At 26.7% G+C, this 21,870-nt stretch overlaps 6 protein-coding genes across 6 annotated transcripts; 4 read left to right on the forward strand and 2 right to left on the reverse strand.

Annotated features, from left to right (window-relative positions):
* Positions 1–5,953: 5,953 nt before the first annotated feature.
* On the reverse strand, positions 5,954–6,250 carry OCT59_001442 (uncharacterized protein; the record flags this gene model as incomplete). The annotated part of the gene is made up of 1 exon (XM_066139571.1): positions 5,954–6,250. The coding sequence occupies one exon, from the start codon at positions 6,248–6,250 to the stop codon at positions 5,954–5,956; it is 297 nt and encodes a 98-aa protein (XP_065988966.1).
* Positions 6,251–8,231: 1,981 nt separating this feature from the next.
* On the forward strand, positions 8,232–9,872 carry OCT59_001443 (uncharacterized protein; the record flags this gene model as incomplete). The annotated part of the gene is made up of 2 exons (XM_066139573.1): positions 8,232–9,215; positions 9,417–9,872. The coding sequence occupies 2 exons, from the start codon at positions 8,232–8,234 to the stop codon at positions 9,870–9,872; spliced, it is 1,440 nt and encodes a 479-aa protein (XP_065988967.1).
* A 1,905-nt stretch (positions 9,873–11,777) lies between these two features.
* Positions 11,778–12,403, forward strand: OCT59_001444 (uncharacterized protein; the record flags this gene model as incomplete). Its single annotated transcript, XM_066139574.1, has 2 exons — positions 11,778–11,847; positions 11,913–12,403. 2 exons carry the CDS (start codon positions 11,778–11,780, stop codon positions 12,401–12,403), a joined length of 561 nt encoding a protein of 186 aa, XP_065988968.1.
* Positions 12,404–12,436: 33 nt separating this feature from the next.
* Positions 12,437–13,113, forward strand: OCT59_001445 (uncharacterized protein; the record flags this gene model as incomplete). The annotated part of the gene is made up of 2 exons (XM_025325242.2): positions 12,437–12,602; positions 12,674–13,113. The coding sequence occupies 2 exons, from the start codon at positions 12,437–12,439 to the stop codon at positions 13,111–13,113; spliced, it is 606 nt and encodes a 201-aa protein (XP_025182076.2).
* A 4,971-nt stretch (positions 13,114–18,084) lies between these two features.
* On the forward strand, positions 18,085–18,495 carry OCT59_001446 (uncharacterized protein; the record flags this gene model as incomplete). Its single annotated transcript, XM_025325241.1, has 2 exons — positions 18,085–18,181; positions 18,266–18,495. 2 exons carry the CDS (start codon positions 18,085–18,087, stop codon positions 18,493–18,495), a joined length of 327 nt encoding a protein of 108 aa, XP_025182075.1.
* A 2,803-nt stretch (positions 18,496–21,298) lies between these two features.
* On the reverse strand, positions 21,299–21,568 carry OCT59_001447 (uncharacterized protein; the record flags this gene model as incomplete). The annotated part of the gene is made up of 1 exon (XM_066139575.1): positions 21,299–21,568. One exon carries the CDS (start codon positions 21,566–21,568, stop codon positions 21,299–21,301), a length of 270 nt encoding a protein of 89 aa, XP_065988969.1.
* Positions 21,569–21,870: the final 302 nt, after the last annotated feature.

Here is a 21,870-nt window from a genome sequence, read left to right on the forward strand (position 1 = left end):
AATATAGATAAATCAATAGGTAAATAAGTAAGTTGTAAGCTTATATCATATGTTTATCTCACAAAAATCGGAAAGTCTATTATTTCTGACAATTCCGATAATCCCAAAAATAGGTTACAGGATCGGGAATTTATTAAACAAGAAGAATTTCAAATTTCTGGACCAGTCGTATTTCCTACAGTACAGTATGGATATGCATAATCTTTTATTATTCATACAAAATTACAATCAGGAATTTTTCGGGACTGATCCGATATACGAGATAGATTATCTAGAATAAAATTTTAGACGAAAATACTTTCTTTATTTCGTTAAAAACTAGATTCAATTTTAAAATACAACCCATAAAAATAAATTTTGTGAACAAAAAGGAGAAATTAAATTAACCGAATGCCATCAATATTGTCCAATCATCAATCCATTTGAATGGAAGATCATATTGTATTTGTACTATCACAAAGTTTAAACTTTATTAAACAAGGTATTTCTTTCAAGTGCAACTTTCATTGGTATGAGTCTTTTATTGTTTCGGTTTAAAAATTTCAAACTTTTTTAATCAATGAAACTAAAAAGCGTCATAAAATTAGTGTTACAAATATCAATAAAATTTGTCATCTCATCAGGATTTAACTTATACGAAAATACGAAAACCCTCGTAAATACAAAGAAAATTTAAACCAATAGAATTTTATGATAAATCAGGAGTAATTCAATCGATGGGGTGTCTTAATATTACTAATAAATAATGATTTTTTTTGATTTTTTATATCTATATTAACATAAATTTTCTTAAGTTATACAGTATAATATAAAAACTTTATATATTTTTGTTCTTTAGAACATATTTTACTTATTTAAATACCATTTTTTTCAATACAATACTTATATAAAAAATTTATGTTGAGCTAACTTTTATAGTTCAACCTCCAGATGCAACTTATTGGTAAAAGGTAAGTATTACTTTTAAATATACAAATATATGTAATTTTTATGAGGAATCAGTTTACTTAATGAATAAAAAGCAAGTTTCTTAATAAATTTTATGATAAAATTTTGGCAAAAACAAAATTTATATAAATAATTTCTAATTTTTTTGCATAAATACAATTTTAATTGCAAATTACATGTTAAAATAAAATAATATTTTAAATATTTACAATATTTATCAAATTTTATAATTTGACTAATTTTAAAAAATTGTTAATAGTAAAAGTATTTCAATAATTATTTAATTTTAACAAAATTTAAAATACAATCATTTTAAATGATTATAAAACAGTATGTAAAATTTGAGAATACCATATTTTATTGAAAAGAAGTACCCTATTCTTGCAAGAATTTTGGATGAGAAGTTTGGGAAGGGGTGTTTATTTTCAAGACTTTTTTTAAAAATATGATTATCTATTAATCAAGGGGTTTTATCACTTCAGAAATTTTTTTTACTGATTTGGGAATTTCACTATGTGAATTAAAGGTATTATTTCACATTTGTGATTTTATAACTTTTGTGTGACCTTATAACTTTTATGAAACTTTTATATAACCTTAGTTTTCAAGCGATATTATTTTGATATTATTTTGATATTGATTCAATATCAATTTAATATCGATGCAATATCAAAATAAAATATTATTATTTCAATATGTAATTGTTATCGGTCATGTTGTAGATGATAACTGATAATAAAGTTATTGGATATGTATGACGTAAAGCAACTGAGACCTTTTTCGCGTATCTTATTTATTATTTTATAATAATGTGATCAAAATTTTGTATATTACTAATTATAAAGTGACCAAAATTTGTGTATCACTATTATAAAGTGATCAATAACATACGTGAAAAATGTCCAGTGCTTACATAGAACATATACAATAACATATTGATATTAAATTAATATTGAAATGATATCAAAATGATAATAAAAATGACATCAAAACAATGTATTTAAGTTTAAAATTACACTTGCAGCTCCCATTAGTTGCTTCACTTTTACTTTTACTTTTTGATTCAGTGGATAATTTAAAATATTCTTCAGGTAGTTTTTCTATTAGTTAATATTTAATAGATTTAAAACTTGATTAGATTCAATTATTAGTACTTTATTTAGCCTACAAATAACTTGATTGTTAGTTTCTACTAATCGATTTGCTAAAGCTTTTTATTATTTAACTGATTCTGCCTAATATAAATGTATTGAGCTTTTTTCCTTTTATTTATTCTATAACTGATAATCCATTTGTATAACTCTACTTTTACTTCAAGATAAAATGCTTCTCAGCCAGAATTTACACTTATATTTGTTGCTTTTATTTTATCTTTCCAGTTTAAACTTGCTTTGATCTATCTTTTAACCATACTAACATCAAGTTCAAAGTACCTAAAGCTTCATTTCTACAACATTTTTTAGTATAAACAATTAAAGATGTTAGCTTTAATTATTTTTCACTAGTCAAAATAAGAAATTTTGGACATGTGATTTTTGGCTAGGTTTCAGAATAAATTTCAGCCAAAATTCGTCTGAATTCAATTTTGGCTTAATTTCGACTCACATGATTTCTGAAGTTCTTTTCTGAAGTTCTTCTGAAGTTCTTTTGAAATTCTGATTTTCCGAAGTTTCGATCATTATATAAAACTCAGTTTTCAAAATTTATTATGAACAAATGGCACTTATGTATAACTCAAAAAAAGAATTTATGTAAAATCCAATAAAAAGCAACAACTCATCAAATTTCGATTAATAAAAATGAAAATTTATTATTATTATTTTTAACGAATGTTAAATTTTCTATTAACAAAATTTACGGCCAAATATTCTCTCGCATTTTTCTTATCCGAAATTTTATATTTTATTGGCACAAATCTACTGAGAATATTATGCACTGAAATTATACAATTTCGACTTTCAGGATAAAATTTAGTACCCTAAAGTTTGACATTGCAAATTTCATCGTCTTCAATACTAAAATAATAACGAGAATTCGCTGGTTAATACCATCGAATGAATGCCAAATTATGTTCCAATTCTCCATCTGGTAAGTCAACCTTATGGGAAAAAAAGAATTGAACTTGTCTGGGATAACAATCAATGCTACCGTCTTGTGTTATAAATTTGGCTAAAACATACGAGTTTTTTATATAACGAGCTGACATATTTGACCCAAATGTCTCTGAACTGATTCTGCATCTACCGAACTGTTTCATTTTGACAGAAATGATCCTTGAATTCTTGTGACCTTCTCCGAATGGCTTTTGAAACTCAAGTGTTTTATAAGTCGCCAAATAGTATTCAACCAGTAAATCAGGTATTAAATTTGACATCACTACATTTTCAGAGGCAGGACACAACATTTCACCTGGAAACGACTCACTTCCAGTGACTATTGATTGTTGAATATTCCGCAAATTCAACCAAAATCATTCCATTTCGTCGGCTGAAAACTCATCAGCCTCTGCTAAGGACTCAACAAACACTCGGTTGTAAAAAAGTTCTAATCCCTTTACATTTTCTCCAGAATTTATAATACTATTAATGTGGATATCAGCCATTATTTATCGCATAATTTCTGGTTCTATTTTCCTTTGACTGTTCGGTAAGGCGCCTAAAATTTAAAATTACGATTATGCATAAATTAAGAATAAGAATATTAAACCTAAATAAATAGTTATAGTTTACCTAATATACTGTTCATGCGTTTGAAGGAGAAATACCAGAATGTGTATAAAGGTCTAAAATCATACATACATTCACTCAAATAAAGTGAAAGATGAAGATTAGGAGTAATTTTATCTCGTCCATAATGTTCTTCAATCAACTTCACAATTTTAATCAATCTCTCATACGATTCTCTCACAGCATCAAATTCTAAAATTTGACTTATGAAAACTGTACAAATTCTCACAAAATGATGGAGAATTTTCTGATCATGTACCGAAAGGTGACTCTATAGCGATACCATAATGTAAATTGTGAAAAAGATTCACCATTAATCTGCTGTAAAATTTGAAAATTCTTCTCTGCAATAGATTTTACCAGGGATTTGTCTCAAATCGGATGGAATCTAAAACTCATCCATTTTTTTTTGAATTTTTATAAATGATTATTGGTTCAAAATTCCTTTATCAACCCAAATTCTTTTCACTATCCATCTCGCGATGCTTAGAAATAAGCAGTGTATTGGATCAATAACAATGAACCTTACAGGGTTAAAGTATGCCAACTGCAATAATTCTGACCATCTAACTCCAGTATCTATCCTTCGTAAAACATTTTCGTGAAGCATTTGAGCTACAACGTTGCCATTCATGTGCATTTTCACAAAACTCGGCCAAATCTCAAGTAATAAACCATTCGTCTATATTATCCATCCTGGCGAAATTATTTTGTCAATTCTCATAATTTGCTCATTTTTTGCACTGGTGATATGATGCAAGCGCTGAAATATGCCTGCATATCTTCCTTGCCACAGGAACATTGCACAAAACTAGTACTAAAGCCGCATAAATATTTTCGTTTTGGCACTCAAATGTTCGATTTAGAGTTATTCCACTTCATAGTAATTCTAAATCATTGACAATTGGTACTAAGTAATAATTGATTTAGCGTAAGCAGGACCCCAGACAATTATAATTAAGGTCATATCCCCTATGTTAAGAATTTTTAAAAATTTATTATTGCCATTTTGAATTTATTTTAAAAGATATAAATGTAAAATTTTAATAAAATAGTTGCCTTCCTACTATTTATAACTTTGTAATTTTAAAAGTAATATTTAATAATGTAGTTTTTTATTTTTTTGAATATTTCTATATATACCGATTGTGAAAAAGTGTATATTTTTTTGCCAAATTTTGCTTTGTTACACAACTTTATCTCTAATTTTAATCAGTAAATTTGCATAATTTTGATATCAAAAGATTCTTTTCTTTAAAAGAACCATTTTTTTCTATATTATCTTATAATATTAACTTAATAAAATTATAAGATAAATAATGTATAAAGTTTAAAACATAGTCGGTTGTGACCTCAACTATAATTATCTGGGGTCCTGCGTAAGCTCACTTCATTAGGATCTGGTAATATTCTGAGAATTAATAAATTTTCTTTTTTAAATCAAATGTCCCAAGGCAAGTTGCAAATAGCGATATATATCACACCGGTGCTGTGAATTGTCCCTTCATAGGGTTAGAACCAATCCACATTCAGCATTAAACCAAGGTATGATCTGCAACTTCAGGCTGGAAAAAATTAGGCAAATCATGATAAGAAGTATCCTTAAATGTTTCCACACTTGACCATCGTGAATGTCAGTCAATATATTTTCAGAATGTGATCAATCGAATCAATGTCTAAGTGACCTTTCAAATCCTGATCAAAGATATAGGGTTGCTAATTGTTGACGAATTGTAAAAAATGGATAAATCATCTCAATTCGATTTGACACTTTATTTAATAATCTTATTTGATGAGATAAAGGAGTTTAGCACTTCTGGCGTCTCGATAAATTTGGAAATTCGATATGCTGACATTTTATAATGGCAAGCATTTCATCTTGACGAAGTTCCTCTACTTCTTGTTTGTTGTATAATTTAATACTTCATGCATGCTGCAAAGCTATGAAATCGATCTTCTATGTTGAGAATATTTCTCGCTTTGTATAAAGTAATGGGAAAATTTTCAAATGCGATATCGCCAATTTCCTTCAATAACAGCTTTATGAATTTTATTAGTGATTCAGTTGCTATTTCTGAAATGTTAAATCTCATTCGAAATTTTATAATCTATATTAAAATCCATAAAAACTTATTATTATCGTTAGTTGGAGTTGGAGTGATATCTGGGTCTTGATATGGTTCGAAAGAAGGGCATGAATAATCTTTAAAAGTTTCAGAATTGTTATTTTTCAATTCATCATCTCCATTCAATTTGTTATCTTCATTAGTGTTTTCGCTTTAATCTTCAGCTGTATTTTCTCTCAGTGATAAATCTTGTTTGATGTTGCCAATGTTACCAATGGAAACTTTAGTCAAAATATACCTTAATCTACGTCTTCGAGGCAATCGGTCAACTCTTTGCTCATTTAAAATAGTCAATTGAGATGATTTATCATTAATATTTTCAATATTTTTCAAAACTTCAGATAGTTCGTTATCCTGAATTTCAGTATTTTCGATAATTACTTCTGAAACATCTAACAAAAATTGGCTTGATAATTCATGTCGATTCTTTGTGCGAGGAGCAACTAACATTCCTTCGCAATCATTACAGAAACAGGGTACTTTACGAATTCTTGGCTGAACGATTGATTGAGTAGTAACTCAAGGGAATCTGGTAGTAATAAGATTTTTATCAAGTACACTAGATATCGTTCTTTTTCGTTCCATTTTGTCAAAAATTTCAGATAATTTTGATAATTATGGAATTGTATCAAAATTTGTTTCAATTCGATAGTTATCATATAATTGTTGCTAGTAAAGTTTCGACTAATGAATTTTCAACTTAAGTGATCAACTTAAAAGTGATTTATCGAATTCTTATTAAACTTTACGAATTTTTCATCAACTTTAAATGATGTATTGAATTCTCATCAAACTTTACGAATTTTCTATCAACTTTAAGTGATATATTGAATTCTCATCAAATTTAAGTGATTTAGCGAATTTTACATCAATTAAAATTGATTTATCAAATTTCCATCAACTTAACGTAAAGTAACTTATTGAATTATTAATAAAAAATTTGATAAATTACTTATCAAATTTAAGAATTTAATAGTATAAATTAAGCTTTTGATCAAATTTTTAACTATAAATAAACTATAAAAAAACTCGATTCTTCAAAGTTTCGCCCTAGAACTTACCTTTTTTTTTCTTAAAATTTCAAAATACTTTCGTGTAAAATTTTATTATATATTTTTACAAATTTAATAAATTTAATAAGAGTAAATAAATTTTGGCTATTTTAACAATTAATAAAAGTTCTATTTTTTTCAAATATGTCAAAGAACACATCAAAGAATATATATTAATAAAAAAGGGAGAGAAAGAAGGAACTAAAAGAAACAAAAGAGATGTTTTTTATCTCGTCCTTCCTAATTTTGATGAGAAAAAAAACTGCTTTATGAACCTCCAACACGTCATCAGAAACTTTACGATTACCTTTCAACACGAAATCATCTTTTTCATCATCGGGTACTTTAAGATTCCCTTCAACACGAAATCATCTTCATCACCAAGTACTTCCCGAATTTCTCTCTCCAATACAAAATCATCTTCATCACCGAGTGCTTCACAAACCTCTCTTTTCAATATGAAATTATCTTCATTACTGAGTGCTTTACAAACCTCCTCCAACACGAAATCATCATTAAATATTATTAAATCAAAGCTTGCAGGCTTACAAGTAAAAATTCCAAAAATCTAATTACTGAAATCAATGATTCTAGACGAAAGTTAAGTTGAAGCAACTGAAACTTTGCAATCATCAAAAAAAATTTGAGTAATTTTGGTAAATTTTGATTATCGATTCTTAATTATTTATTGATGAATATTTTTACGATATATAGATATATATTTGAAAACCTTCAATTTTTAGATCTGAAGGTAGAAAATGGGAAATTAAGAGCTGATAATATGGAATTGCAATGTAAGATAAACAAACTTAATAAAGAACTTGAAGAGTCGAAAGAACTAAATGAAATGCTATAAAAATAAATGAGAAATTCAGAAAAGAGAATGATACACTTAGGACTCCGGATAATTATAATAAAGGTCATATACATAAAAAGTATATTTTTTTGTATTTTTAATGAAAAGGTTATATGCAAAAGCGGGTATTTTAAGTAAAAGTTATATGCAAAAATAGAGTACCCCTGAATTAGGTCACAGTAAAAAAAGTATACAATTTTATGTAAAATTTTAAGGTCACATGTAATTTTTCTAATAAAAGTGTATATTTTGGGGAATAAAACATGCAGTGTTATATCAAATTTAATATAAATAGCACATTTTGCTTGAGATAATTTTACTATAACGTAATTCAAAAAATTCATTTTTTTACCACAATGTAACATAATTATCGTATTTAAATTTATTAAATTTTTTTGCTTTTCATGTCAGATAAATTTACCAGAAATTTAACATGATTTACCGTTAATTACTTTTAAAATGTTAAGACATGCGTTTTCGTGTTTTAATTTTTGTCTTTGACATTGTTATATATCAATACAAAATGAAATATCTCGAGAAACTTTTAAACATTAATAGATTTCTTTCTACAATTCCACCTCCTAATATTCATTCTGTTCAAGCTTACGTTTCAAATATTAATATATCTGATATCTTTTCTATTACTTTTGATACTCCTTATGAGACTCTTCCTCCGTTAACCAGAATTGATAATACTGCTGAAAAGATTCTTCATTTGCAATATTCCCACTTAACTTCTGCAGCTGTCTTTTCTAATGGGAATTGCTTATTAAATTCGATATCTTTAATCTTTAATGCAAACCAAACTTTAGCGTTACAATTTAGACTAGCTATGATTGTAGAATTAATGAAATTTTCAGATTTTTATCTTGGTCAAAAAATTTTTGAAGAAGATTATTATTTTTCCAATGCGGCTTTGGATTCAGCTAAAAATTCAGATATGCCAACTACATATAATAAAGAAAGAGAATATATTGGAGAAATTGCTTATATGTCTAAACCATATCGATTTTGCTCAATTGTTGGATTATATGGCTTAGCATCAGTAATTCAGAGACTGATAATGTCAATATATCCTCCAACTACTTCGCAACTAATTAGTTCTTTATATAGTAAATTAATTGAACCACGAATTAAAACTTATGATGAACCTATTATGATAATGTGGACGGCATCAAGTGGAAAGTGGAATGTTAATGACTTTTTACCACAAACAGATCATTTTGTTCCAGTTTTCAAGAGAGATTCACCACTTCCATTTAATCTGAATATTGATATTGAAATGCAGAATGATACGCAATCTGATGAAAATAATAAAAACATAAATATTCTTGAATCAGAAAAACATTTGAGCGATAATTCTGATATGGAAGAATTTAACTCAAATGTTGATGATAACGATAGCAACTTATCATCATCATCATATAATACTGACAACGAAAAGAATACTAAAAAGAATCAAAAACAAAATAGTCAAAAACAAATAATGAAACTTGATCATATTAAGGTATTTGAAATTCAGAACATTATTTTTTTTGTAATAAATTGATTATTACTTATAATTTTTTTTATTAACTAGGAAAAAAGATTATGAAATCATCCAAAAGTTAGCAAAATTATTGTTCGCAATGAAGTTCTGTGTAAATGTGAAAAGACAATCAGATTGCATCGAGCTTACAACCTAAAAAATTTAGAAAAACACAATAAGACTAGCGGCTGTTTACTAACAAAAAGGATACATCCACTTACAAATTATTTTACAAATTCTACAAAATTAAAACAAATTTCATGTATTGGATTAAGAGACGAGGAGCATTTAAAATATTTACAAAGAATTGGTAAAATTATTCATTATGGAGGAACACCACGTATTGAGGTACTGGCAAAAGAATTATTTCCAAAAAAGTTCAATAAAAGTTTTAGTTGGAAAAGATTGACAAATGATGAAAAAATTAAGTTGGAAAATGAATTAGTTGCAACGGCAAAATGGCGTAATGATTTTAATTCAAATTGTATTCGAAGTGTAAAATGTAAAATTACAGCGACAAATAGAGAAAAAATTTGCAGAAAATGTATGAAGTTAAATAGTAGCAAAATTTTAAGGGTAATTATTGCAATTATAAATAATAAATTATTAAATTTAACGTTTACTAATCACATATAAATTATTAGAATGCAGTTGAACGGCCAATCCCAAAATTAGAAAATCAGAAATTTACATCAAAATATATAATCAAAAAAAATCCGATCTTCAAATATTTAAATGATTCTAATCTTAATGAACTTTATTACTCGGTAGATTCAAAGCAGGATTCATTTTGGCCAATATTAGCAGAAAAAGGACGTCAAGGGGTATTCAAAAATAAAAAAGTTTTTGAAGGACTTTGTAAAGTTATGCTAGAAATAGCTGATCGTGAACAAAAAAAAAGGGAAACCAAAATTTGCGATATACAGAAAATTTTGTAAATTTTACAACAATTTTGGCATCATTGAGAACAAGAGGATATGAAGTATTTAAACAAAATTTAGCTGGACGTACACTTCATAATATTAGGTAATGTTTATTTTTACAAGTATAATATAAATTAATTTAAATTATTGTCTAATTTTATTTTATTATAAGATTACACCATGCACAATCAGATGAAATAATCGTTAACACAGAACTTTGTTATAAAAACATGGTGCGATTTAAAAGATTTGCTGATTCATTAAATTACAATGGTCCAGTACTCCAGTTGCTACCATGATAGATAATACTAAGCTAAAAGAACATCTTAGTTATTCAGCAACGTTAGGCTGTGTGATTGGATCGACTTTATCAAATTCAGAAACAAAAATATCGAATTATGAGGAAGTTATTGCAATTATTGATAAGATAAAAAGTGAAAAGGCAATAGCAAAATAAGTTCGAGTTTATTTACTTCAAGTATCTATTTTAATGATTAATATTTAATTAATTGTAATTAAAACTTATTAATTTCTATTTTTTATTTTTTTATTTAGATTCCGTTACCCAAAATTCCACCAATAGTTATTGGTTTAATTCCAAATATTGGCAAAGAAAAAGCTGCTGATATTCTTATATATCATCAAAAAGTTCTAGATTATGCAGCACAATTAAAAATTAATATTGTCTTTTTTGGATCGGATTGAATGGAGTAGCAAATGAATTTAATTCGCAATCAATGTTAATTAATATACCAACTACAGAAAAAATTATTTTTGAAGATAAGCTATATAATATCAAGTTTACATGTCCAGTTTTTCCTAATATTGGCCCAATAATTCGCATACAAGATTCAAAACACAGAAAAAAAAGTGGTAGAAATGCATTATTTTCTGGTGCTTGATTACTTACATTAGGAACTGGAACAGCAAGATACGAACAAATATTAAAGCTTAGTAAAATGTCTGATAGTGTGCTATATAAGCGTGATGTAGAAAATGCAGATCGTCAAGATGACAGTGCTGCATACCAGATTTTTTGTTCTGCATTCTTGGAATAAGCATATAATCAAGATAAGTCCCAAAATCATAGTAAAGATAGTTTGTTTGTTTATCTTTTTATAATTGGTAAATATTTATTATTTATTTAATTATTATTGTCTATAATTTTAATCAAAGTTTACTTTTTTAGGTGAATTAATTGATGCATATCAAAGTTATACAATTTCACATAAAGAAAGATTGCGAATGGTTATGTTAGCATATTTTTTTCTTTATATGTGAAAAAATCATATTGAATATATTCAAAAATGTCATCCAAATATTATAGACATAAAAAAAAATTTTCTTGCACCTCAAACTTTTAAAATATTTATCAATTTGGCTAAATCATTAGTAAGCATTTATTGATCATATTTGTTATTTAAATATTCAATATACTAATATAAATTATTTGTCTTACTAGATTTTACTAATATTGGCATATCGAAATTATTATCCATCGATTCCATTATGTATATGGATTTACGGAACTGAGCCATGTGAACATTTTTTTGGGTTAAGCCGGCAATTGCGTAATGATTTCACTTTTGGAGATTTGGTACAAAATATTCCAAAAATTATGCATATGTTTCGAACTTATACTAATGCATCATTAGCAAAGATGAATGCTGAAAAAACTTCAGCTGAAGGTAAAATAAATCAGTTTTTTTTATATTTAATTATGCTTTATTATTAATTTATATGTTTATATTAGGTTATATAATGAATTATTATGAAGATACTATTGCCGATAATATTCATAATTTAACAACATATCCTACAGATGACGAAATACATTTAATTATTCATGAAGCTCATGAACAAGCAATTGCATTTGCCAAAGTTCTTGAATTTGTTGGGTATAAAAACCTTTTTTGCAGTGAAACTTTTATTATGCATATATCAGCTTGTGAGAGTGATTTATTAGACATTAATTTAAATCAAAATAATGATAAATTAAATGAGATTGATGAAATTAACAAAGCCGATTGTGAGTCAAGTGAAATTAGTAAAGCTGCAGAATTAGTTAACATATGTAATAATTTCAACTTGGAAAAAATAAATGATCTAGAACAGAAGAGTCAAATAGAAATTAATTTTATATATAATCAATCAGACAAACGAATTATTCAAGAGAATGATGAAATATTCCAAACGGGTGTTTTATTATCAGGAGAATTGGATATTTCATATTTAATATCATAACGTTGTAAACATGAAGCTTATTCTAGTCAAAGAATGGAACGAATTTACTTGATGCGTGATTCAACTTTAAATATTAATAAGATTAATAACGTAGTTGCTTTAGTTCAAAATGATGGTGCAAACTCTGGAACTTTAAGAGTGAAAAGATGGCAGAATAGAAAACGATTAGAAATGTTGGAAAGATATCAAAATGCTCCAGGTAAATTATTATTATTGTTTGCAAATTTGTAAAATTTGAACAATAATTAATTTCTTTTATAATTTATTTAGTTCTGCCAAATATTAGCGTTGCAATTGTTACTTTAGAAAATCCTGCAAAATATGGTGGTTATGCATTTGCACTTTTGGGATCAAAAATTTATCTTGTTCAGTTTTTGGCTATGTATCAAAAATTATCAAATTATCATTCATATATTAATAGTACTATCTGTATTGATTCACTTTCTTATATTTCAGTATGTGTTTATACAGAACAGATTCCAAATATTTTTGGATGTTTTCCAGCAGATGAACCAAAATATGTTTTGTTTTCGCATATTCCTAGTCATTTGATCATATATTATTTAGGAAATTGCGAAAATTTTACTGAAAATATGGGATTTTTAATCGTAGGAAAAAAAGAAATGACAATCTATAATTTTTTTAATTCGGTTATAGATAAATTACAGTTGATTATTTCTACAAAGTCAATTGATGATAATGCTGTATAATTTTAACGTAAAATAAAAATTGACTTTTTTAGTAAAATAATTATATCGATGTCATATGATAAAAAAGGATATTTATAGTATAAAATAAGGTCATATGATAAAAATGTATATCAAAATGGCAAAATTTATGTATATTTCATTAAATTTTTAATTAGTACTGCGGATGTGACCTCTATTATAATTATCCGGGTGATGCCTTTGTGATGAATAAAATGAGTGATCACGTGAAATTCACTTTCACGTGGAAAAGATCTATCTACATACATGATTTTGTAACTGAACTTCGATAAAAGTTGAGTTAGCCTGTTGTTTATACTTTCAAATTTTTTACTTTTTTTAACAATAAATAAAAGTGGTGAATAATATTTATTATTTGAATTTCCTTTCACACTTGTTTTCCGTAAATCTCCTTTAAATGAGGGTATGTATATTTTTAAAATTATAAATATAAAGTCTAATAAATAAAAAAAGGATTTAAACCGCATTTGCTTTTTTTAATACATAAATTTAGTGCATAATTTTGCATTGTTCAATCTAAATTGGTTGTTTAGCGGCTGCATTACTTACTGTATCACCCTCTCATTTATAAAAAGTTGTTCAATAACGCCAAGAAAGCAACTTAATCTTTAAAATCTGAAGTTTTAAGAAAATGATGTAAGTTATAAACAAACCCAAGCCTCCGAAGCTAAAGCCTCTGCTTCAAAATCCACTACTACACCAATCAATCAACACGGTTTAATCGAAAATAAAACACCAAAGTTGAAGACAAACCTAACAACCAGGAAATAACGCGATCGCTTTAATACAACTAAACCTAATTTAAGTAAAGATGATAGTTCTATATCAATAGAGAAACATATTCCCAAACTATTTGTTCACATGCCAACCACCGATAGTTAGTATGATTGTGGATGAGCCACTAAAATATTATTAGTGTAGATGAGAATAGAATTGATGAATCACCAAATATTATTAATATCTAATTTGCTCGGTCTTTTACCAATCCTGAACCAACAATAATTAGAAGAACTTAACAGAGCCGACCAAGAACTTACAAACTCTTAGCTATTTGTGTATAGTAAAGGAATTAATTTGACTAATATAATTTCCAAGCTGGCTATAACAAACCCTAAAACTAAAGATTCCCTGTCAACTGAGAGAAATTCAAAGTCACATATAACTAAAATTTCCGCTGGTAGAAGCGAAGATTATGAAAGCTATATTCGTACTCTTTGAACAACGTATCATTAGTTACGACACATATAAATAGGCGAGATTACACAAAAACCAAAAAAACGCAATCTTTTTTTAATATAGATAGGATAAAGGGTAAGTTACCGATCGTAGTGGATGTAACTCTGTTTGTGGATTATTTTAATAATAACTTTATTTAAGTTAATGTTAACATATTCTTTCTTGATTATATAGATATCGAAATTCTTTGTAACCTCAAGTCTTAATTATTATAGAAACTTGGCGAGATATTGTAAGGACAGCGCATATACTTGATCAACTTGAAAGCAAACGTCCGATTTAGGAGAAAGACAATTTAAGAATCCAATTAAAATTTGAAGAATTAATTAACAAGACCCGTAAAGTACTCAATGATTTGGGCAATGGCCGAACCATTGGTAGGAATTGATTTTTGCTATTTTTTTTTTTTTTGTTTTATGCTAATTTTTCAGCATTGGATCGTTATTTTCAGACCTATTTATTGGAAGTTTGATATGCCGAGTGTGGTGGCAAATTGTCCATCAAAAGGCATATAAGAGATGTAAGGAACACGCTTTCACGATCTCCTATGAGCTACATTATCAATAATTCATTGGCAGATATCCAGGATAATTTTCATTAACAAAGGATATATTTTTAATTACAATAAATCGCCTAACTCGATTAATTTATCCCAAAGTCATAGGAAAGAATTGGGTCATTAAAAGGATTAGGATTGGGACTAGGATTTGGGTTGGGATTAAATTAGAATTATTAGAATTAGCTATAATTATTCATCCTGACTATTTGGGAACTTAACATGCGTACTAACGGAAACAACAGTACATTATTACTTCTCTTTCATTAGTAATTGTTATCCCATTTAATAAAGTTCGCAACCTAAGCATATGCATGATCATATAAAAAATTTATATACAGTATATTGTTATTCATATAAATTATAATGGTACCAACTTAGGAAGCTAATCTATTTTTGTATATAAGTCTACCTTTTTAAAAAAAAAGAAATCTTCAAACTTTGAAGAGAAATAATAAATTAATAAAGTCAAATTTTTAGTAAATCCAATATTATATAAAAGTGTTATCGCCATCGATCAAAAATTAATATGATAAAATTGAGAGAATATGCGATCAGTCTTATGAATAATACTATGAACATTCTCTGAAAAAATTCCGTATTTTCGAACATCAATATGAAGTGGAAAGGGCCATCATCCGTTGTGGCTTTGACCGCTAGGGAAATTGACAAAGCCGCCTAAGATGTTATTTTCTATTATCTAAGAATCGTATTTAATAAATATAATGAATTATCTTATCAGTTATTTTCTGCAGTTGTGTCAATCCAAGGTATAGCAAAACATCATCATCATCAATAAATACTGAAAATATTCATTGCCTTAAGCGCTCAGCTAACAGTTAATTACTAAGTAAAATTTTTATCCATTTCAGTAAGTGGTGTTTGCTATTTTGCTGTAAGAAGAAATGAAAGGATTTAAATTTAAATTCAGAAATTCAACTTTAGCTCATAGTTCAAATAAAGATCTAAAAATCTAGTGATCGGAGGCTTAGAAATTTTGTTTGATCACAATAATTGTCACACCATGGAATCGCGTACAGTTCTTTTATTTCGAACTTTGTCGTATTAATTTGTTAATAACAATGTCTTAATTTATTAAACATTCATACCACTTGCCTCTAATTTTCGATCGCCAACCAATCTTTTGAGCTTGTATGAAGACGACATTGAGCGAATGCGTTTGCCTCGTCTTGGGGTAAAATTGGCAAAGATTATTCACCTGAATATTTAGTGAATTAACACAACAATAATGTTTCTTTGATTCCCAATTTTACGCTTGATCTCCACCGAGAAATATTATTGGATCTTTTAATGGTACGCGTTAATTACTTTTCAATTCAATTTCTATTGAATGCACTCTTGACCGTGCTTAACAATATTTTTAAGACAATAGGATATCGTCTTTGAATCCTAAAAACTTATGCTGCTTGAAATTCGTGAAAGATCTATAGATCCGCTTTTATCAATATATATTTTTTTGTGGCGGGAGTGAAGAATCCTGCGAATCTGAGAACTCTCCTCTCCCTTTGGATCTGGTGCCAATCTTTCAGATAAATTAAAAGATCCTAGCATTTGAGTTCTTAATCTTTCACGCGAATAAAATATATTCAAATACTTAAGAGGATTTGAAGTTTATCAACAGAATCAAGATAGCGAGGCATTACTTCTGCAAACCATGGAAATCAGATCCGTTTTTAGAAATGACCAATACTTTTTCTACAAGCATGATCCAAATGAATTTCTGGGAATGCCCCATGGGTCTTAATTCACATGTCCTGGCAAATAATGATCCTCGACAAGAAATACTAGATCCATAGCTTCCTAATGGATCTCGATTCTAGTTCAGTATAAGGAGATTCTCAACGCAGGGATGTCTTTTCAGTACATCCTTTCTGCAACTCAACTAAAGTCTTTTCGCTTTCCTTTTCGAAAATATCTACCGAATTACTTACGGGATCAGATTGTGTGTCAGGATATTATTTCCCAGAATATGTTATGATTGGTATAGTTTGATGGAAATCAATTTACTATTTGTTATTTAATCGTGATCTGTGAATAAGCTCATATAGAGAAAAATTTTCAACACTATTGCTATATATCGTTCTACGATTATGAGAGATTCATGATATGGTGGATGGTCATCCTGTTAGACAGAAACGTATGAAAAATACGGTCTATGAAGGAAATGGAACTCAAATTAGGTGAATGAACACGTAGAACCATGAGTAAATAAAGGTGCTGATCAAGAAAATGAAATAAAATAAATAAATCATATTAAATATAATTTCGCATTCAGTTTGAAATTCAATTAGCTTATCCGATACATACAATAGTGAGATGTCCTCTAACATCAGTCATTCATCGGTTATCACCAGACCTGTATTGGAATACTTTGGTCTTAAATAGTACGCAAATTAATTAAATTTAACTTTAGGTAAAAATAGATGCCGCTCTTACTTCTTATACCCAGGGAATAAATCAACTCACTAGTCAATATACTTTCCACTAGCTTGATTGTGATGTACCACTGATAACAATATCATGTTGCTTTACAGGCGATTCAAAACGCTAAGTCATTTTGGCTAGCATTAACACTATGGAGCTACCTCCATTATTTTTTTCAACACACCTCGTTAAATAAATAGTAGGCTTTACAATTGGATTCGTGATAACGTATGTTGAAATTCAAAAAAAAACCAACAAGTTAATATGATAAATACTTAATAGAAATTCTAATTCAGTACAAAATGCATACTTTTAGAAAGGTCGGTTAAGGAGTTTTTTAAATATTGGTTTTATATTTCTTCCATTCCAATCAACATGAAAAAACATTTTAGCTTTTTTCTTTTTAAAAATAAAAAAATTAACGCGTTTCCCCATGTGGATAAAATTTCAAATATTGGGATGATCGATGATCACTGCGCCGGCAATCGAAATATTGCAAAAGGAGAAGTGGTGGAACGTAGTAGTGGTGAATTTCGTATACCTTAGTAGGTGTTAATAAACCTGTTTCTCTTTTAGAAATGACACGTAAATTCTCTAGTATTGAAGATTTGGATCTTTAATTACTGAAGATCCTTTTGTTTCGTCATATTTTAAAATATACAGAAAACCAAAACCTCCATCTAGGATCTTTCGGGTCAGAGTTCTTTCATTATAATATGTTTCAGATGAATAATTCTATTTTCGGAGTAAAGGAACAGACCAAAAATAAAATAGAATTTTTATTCAAACCTTTACTAAGATTAAATGATCAGAGTAAGCTTTTAATTTCTTTTCTTTCTTTTAATACACATATAGATATACACATATAGATATATAATAATTTTTTTTTATCTGTAGATGCTGAATTTAATTGTCTTGTAATTGAGTCAGCAAAGCCAGCTGATCCTTCAATCAAAGATATTATGACCAAATTAACCATTCCAGTAAAGTTATCTACTGTGAATGTTTCAATATTTCAACTAAATGATGATAAATATAAACCAAATTTATTACGACAAACATTTTCAGGAGAATGTGTTAACAAATTAATTCTGGCTCTTAAACCATTATCAGATAGCATTAACTGATTTGCCCAAAATTGTTATAGTAATTTTTATGAAAAGTTAAGTCAATTGAATTGGGGTCCATTTGCACCAAGATCATTTGGAATTTTTCCAATGATTTCTATAAATTATAATATTATTAGCAAGATTCTAAACTATGTACTATTGGAAGTGATAACTACACAGTACATATTCCAATTTTTGACAACATTTCAATTTAGTTACAGGATTACTTCGATTAAATGAAGAAGGAAGTTTGAAATTTCTTCAAATGAATCATTCAGTATTTTCAAAAATATGATTCAAGAATTTTCTAAAATAATTCCAGTAACTGAATAGAGGTTATCAACAAATGGTAAATGGCAATATGACCTACTTCTCTGAAAAAAGTATTATTATCATTTAACATGATTGAAGCTAAAGATTATACAATCAAATCAAATTTCCAAATAATATTTAATAATAATCTAAATACTTTAATCAAAAAAAGGGTTTACTGCACTTTCATTCAATGAATATACGTCTTTAATTGATGAAAGTGCACCTTTTTACAATAATCCGTAAGTGTATTCATTAAATATTTTTAACTTTTTTTTTTGTAAATGATTAAATTTTACTTCTATTACTTTACAGGAGATTAAAGAATTTTATCTATTGATTATAATACTTATAGTAGCTTTAGTAGTATTGATAATATTATAGTATATTTTGGCATATTTAAAAAATCTTGAAAATAAAACTTTGCAATATTTGAAATCTTACAAGATTTTGCTGTGAATCTAGCATTCATATTATTAAAAGTTAAAAATACATCACATTTGATAATTGTAAGAAATTTCATTTAATATTATTTTATTTAATTGATTACTAATTTTCTTATTTATTATTATTTAGTATGATATTCTTTGTTTTACCTATTGTAATCAATATTTTATTAGCCATAAATATTTTTGTATTTGAAATGGCAATGAATCCATCATTCTTTAAATGGATTTCTGATATGCATATTACTTTTAGCCATTAATATACAAGTATTAAATACTTTATTATTAGATTTATTTGGCCTTAAAATATGTTTAGCTCTTTTGACTTAAAGATCAAAAAAAATAATGCTTTGAGTAATATCATAAACATTTTTATTGAAGATATATCTCAAATCATTATCCAAGAATTATATTACAAGTTATATTACAATAGTGTTATAACATATGATCTTATTTCATCTCTTACACTTGATTAATTATAGTAAATATTAATTTTAAGATCATATCATACGTTATTATTAAGATGGAATCATTGACACAATAAAATTAGAGAATATAATAAATTAAAATTTATAAAGTTAAATATTGAGAATTAAAGCAGAGAAAAAAGATCTTGCCAAAAATTTTAATTTATAAACAATCTAATTAGATGAAAAAAATATATAGTAATTTTTAAATACTATTAATTTAATAAAATACTAATATTAAGATTTTTAAAAAAGTAGTAGATAAAATTAAAATCCATAAAATTAAATATATATTAAGAATTAAAGCAAAGAAAAAAGATCTTGCTGAAAATTTTGATTTATAAAAAATTTAATTAAATAAAAAAAATATATAGTAAATAGATTGTAAAATATTTTAACTTTTAAATACTATTAATTTAATAAAAATACCAATATTATTAAGACTTTAAAATTAAAGCAAAGAAAAAAATCTTGTGATTTATAAAAAATCTAGTAAATAAATTGTGAAATATTTTTAATTTTTTAAATACTATTAATTTAATAAAATATTTTAAACCGCCATTTACACTATAAATTTTTCTGACTTTCAATTTTTTAAAATTAATAATATATATTAATAAGTAATAAGATTTACACTATATGTAAAATGAAGATCATTGCCATACTTTAACAAGTAATATCTCACTATCTAAAGGTCCGTTGCACTCCATTTTTTTTTTTGCAAATTCCCCTTAATTAGGAGAATTTAATTTTGGGTATTATTTTACTATAAAATTTTTTGATTTAATGTAGTTTAAGAAAAACTGTTATAATAAAAACTGTAAAATCTATATGTTTTATAGTAATTTTTAATTATATTCATTAAATAAATTAATCAATTTATTACTAAAAAGTATTGACTTTTTTTAATTTTAATTAATAATTTAAGCTATTTAATAATTAATTTTACATTTTTTTATTATAAAAGCATAATATAATTTTGTGAAAATTTTGATTTTTTTAAAAATTTTAAAAAGTGGCAAAAAGAATGCACCAAGTTGTTTTGATTTAATGTTATGTAATTAAAAAACTAATTAGTAAATTAATATTAAATTTTATGTTTTTTAGTAGGCCAAACCATATATTATTTAAGTTTTAAATTTTATTTTAATTGAATTTAAATTGATTTAATAAGAACAATTAATAATTTTAAAAAAGTTTGGTGCATTTTTTTTGATGTCCACTGTATATTTATTTAATAGAAAGCAATTTTCTTTGTTAAACCTCAGAATTATATGAACCTCCTGATTGATAGATTCAACTGGAATAATGTTATATTCTTCAGTATAGAATAATTGGGAGTAACCATAGACTATAGGCTCTATTGGATGAATGTCAAACTAACGAACAAGAGCAAGTTCATATGGCTCTTTATATGATCCTCAAAAGAATTTTAAAAATAGCAATATCTTGAAAAGAAATAATTTGTAAAGAACTACGAAGTAAAATCGTATTTACAAATTTTTAAAGTTCACTTACTTTTCTGTACTAAGCACCTTCGTCTTGTTCTTGATCCTCTGCATGAGTTACTGTGTCATTGCTAAACCATTCTTTTCCTTAGAATTCACCCGTTGATTTTAGAATTTCTTCACTTTCTAGATGAACTGAATCATAAATTTTGATAAAAAAATCATTTTCTGAATCTTGCGAGGATGTGTCTAAAAAAGTATCTAACGCTGTAATTATTTGTGCCAATCCTTCAATATAATTTGGATGTGGCAGATTTTCAGATTTTTTTAAAGATTTTATTTTTTCATTAATGGAGTCTAGATTTAATTCCCAAAGAATTTTTCCAAACCCTTCAGTTTTACGACGAATGAATTTCATGCTGCTAGTAGTTGGAGTTAATTCTTTACGCTTTACTTGCAAAAATATTAATAGTTTAGTATTTATGATTGGAGAAAAGTTAAAAAAATCTTATAAAACTTTTACTAATAGCGTTCACCAGTTGTTGTATCATGTGTTTTCTATTTGTTGCTCAATATGGAATTTTAATATATAATTTATGGAGCGTTTCATAAATTTCTGTTGATAGGCCATTCAGTACACCATATTTGACAATGGCAGGTACTGAAATAATTAAATTAAATTAAAATTTGTATAAATTAATAGCCATCTTCAAATTATAT

The sequence above is a fragment of the Rhizophagus irregularis genome, chromosome 1 (genome assembly GCF_026210795.1).
Source record: "Rhizophagus irregularis chromosome 1, complete sequence".
Taxonomy (NCBI): domain Eukaryota; kingdom Fungi; phylum Glomeromycota; class Glomeromycetes; order Glomerales; family Glomeraceae; genus Rhizophagus; species Rhizophagus irregularis.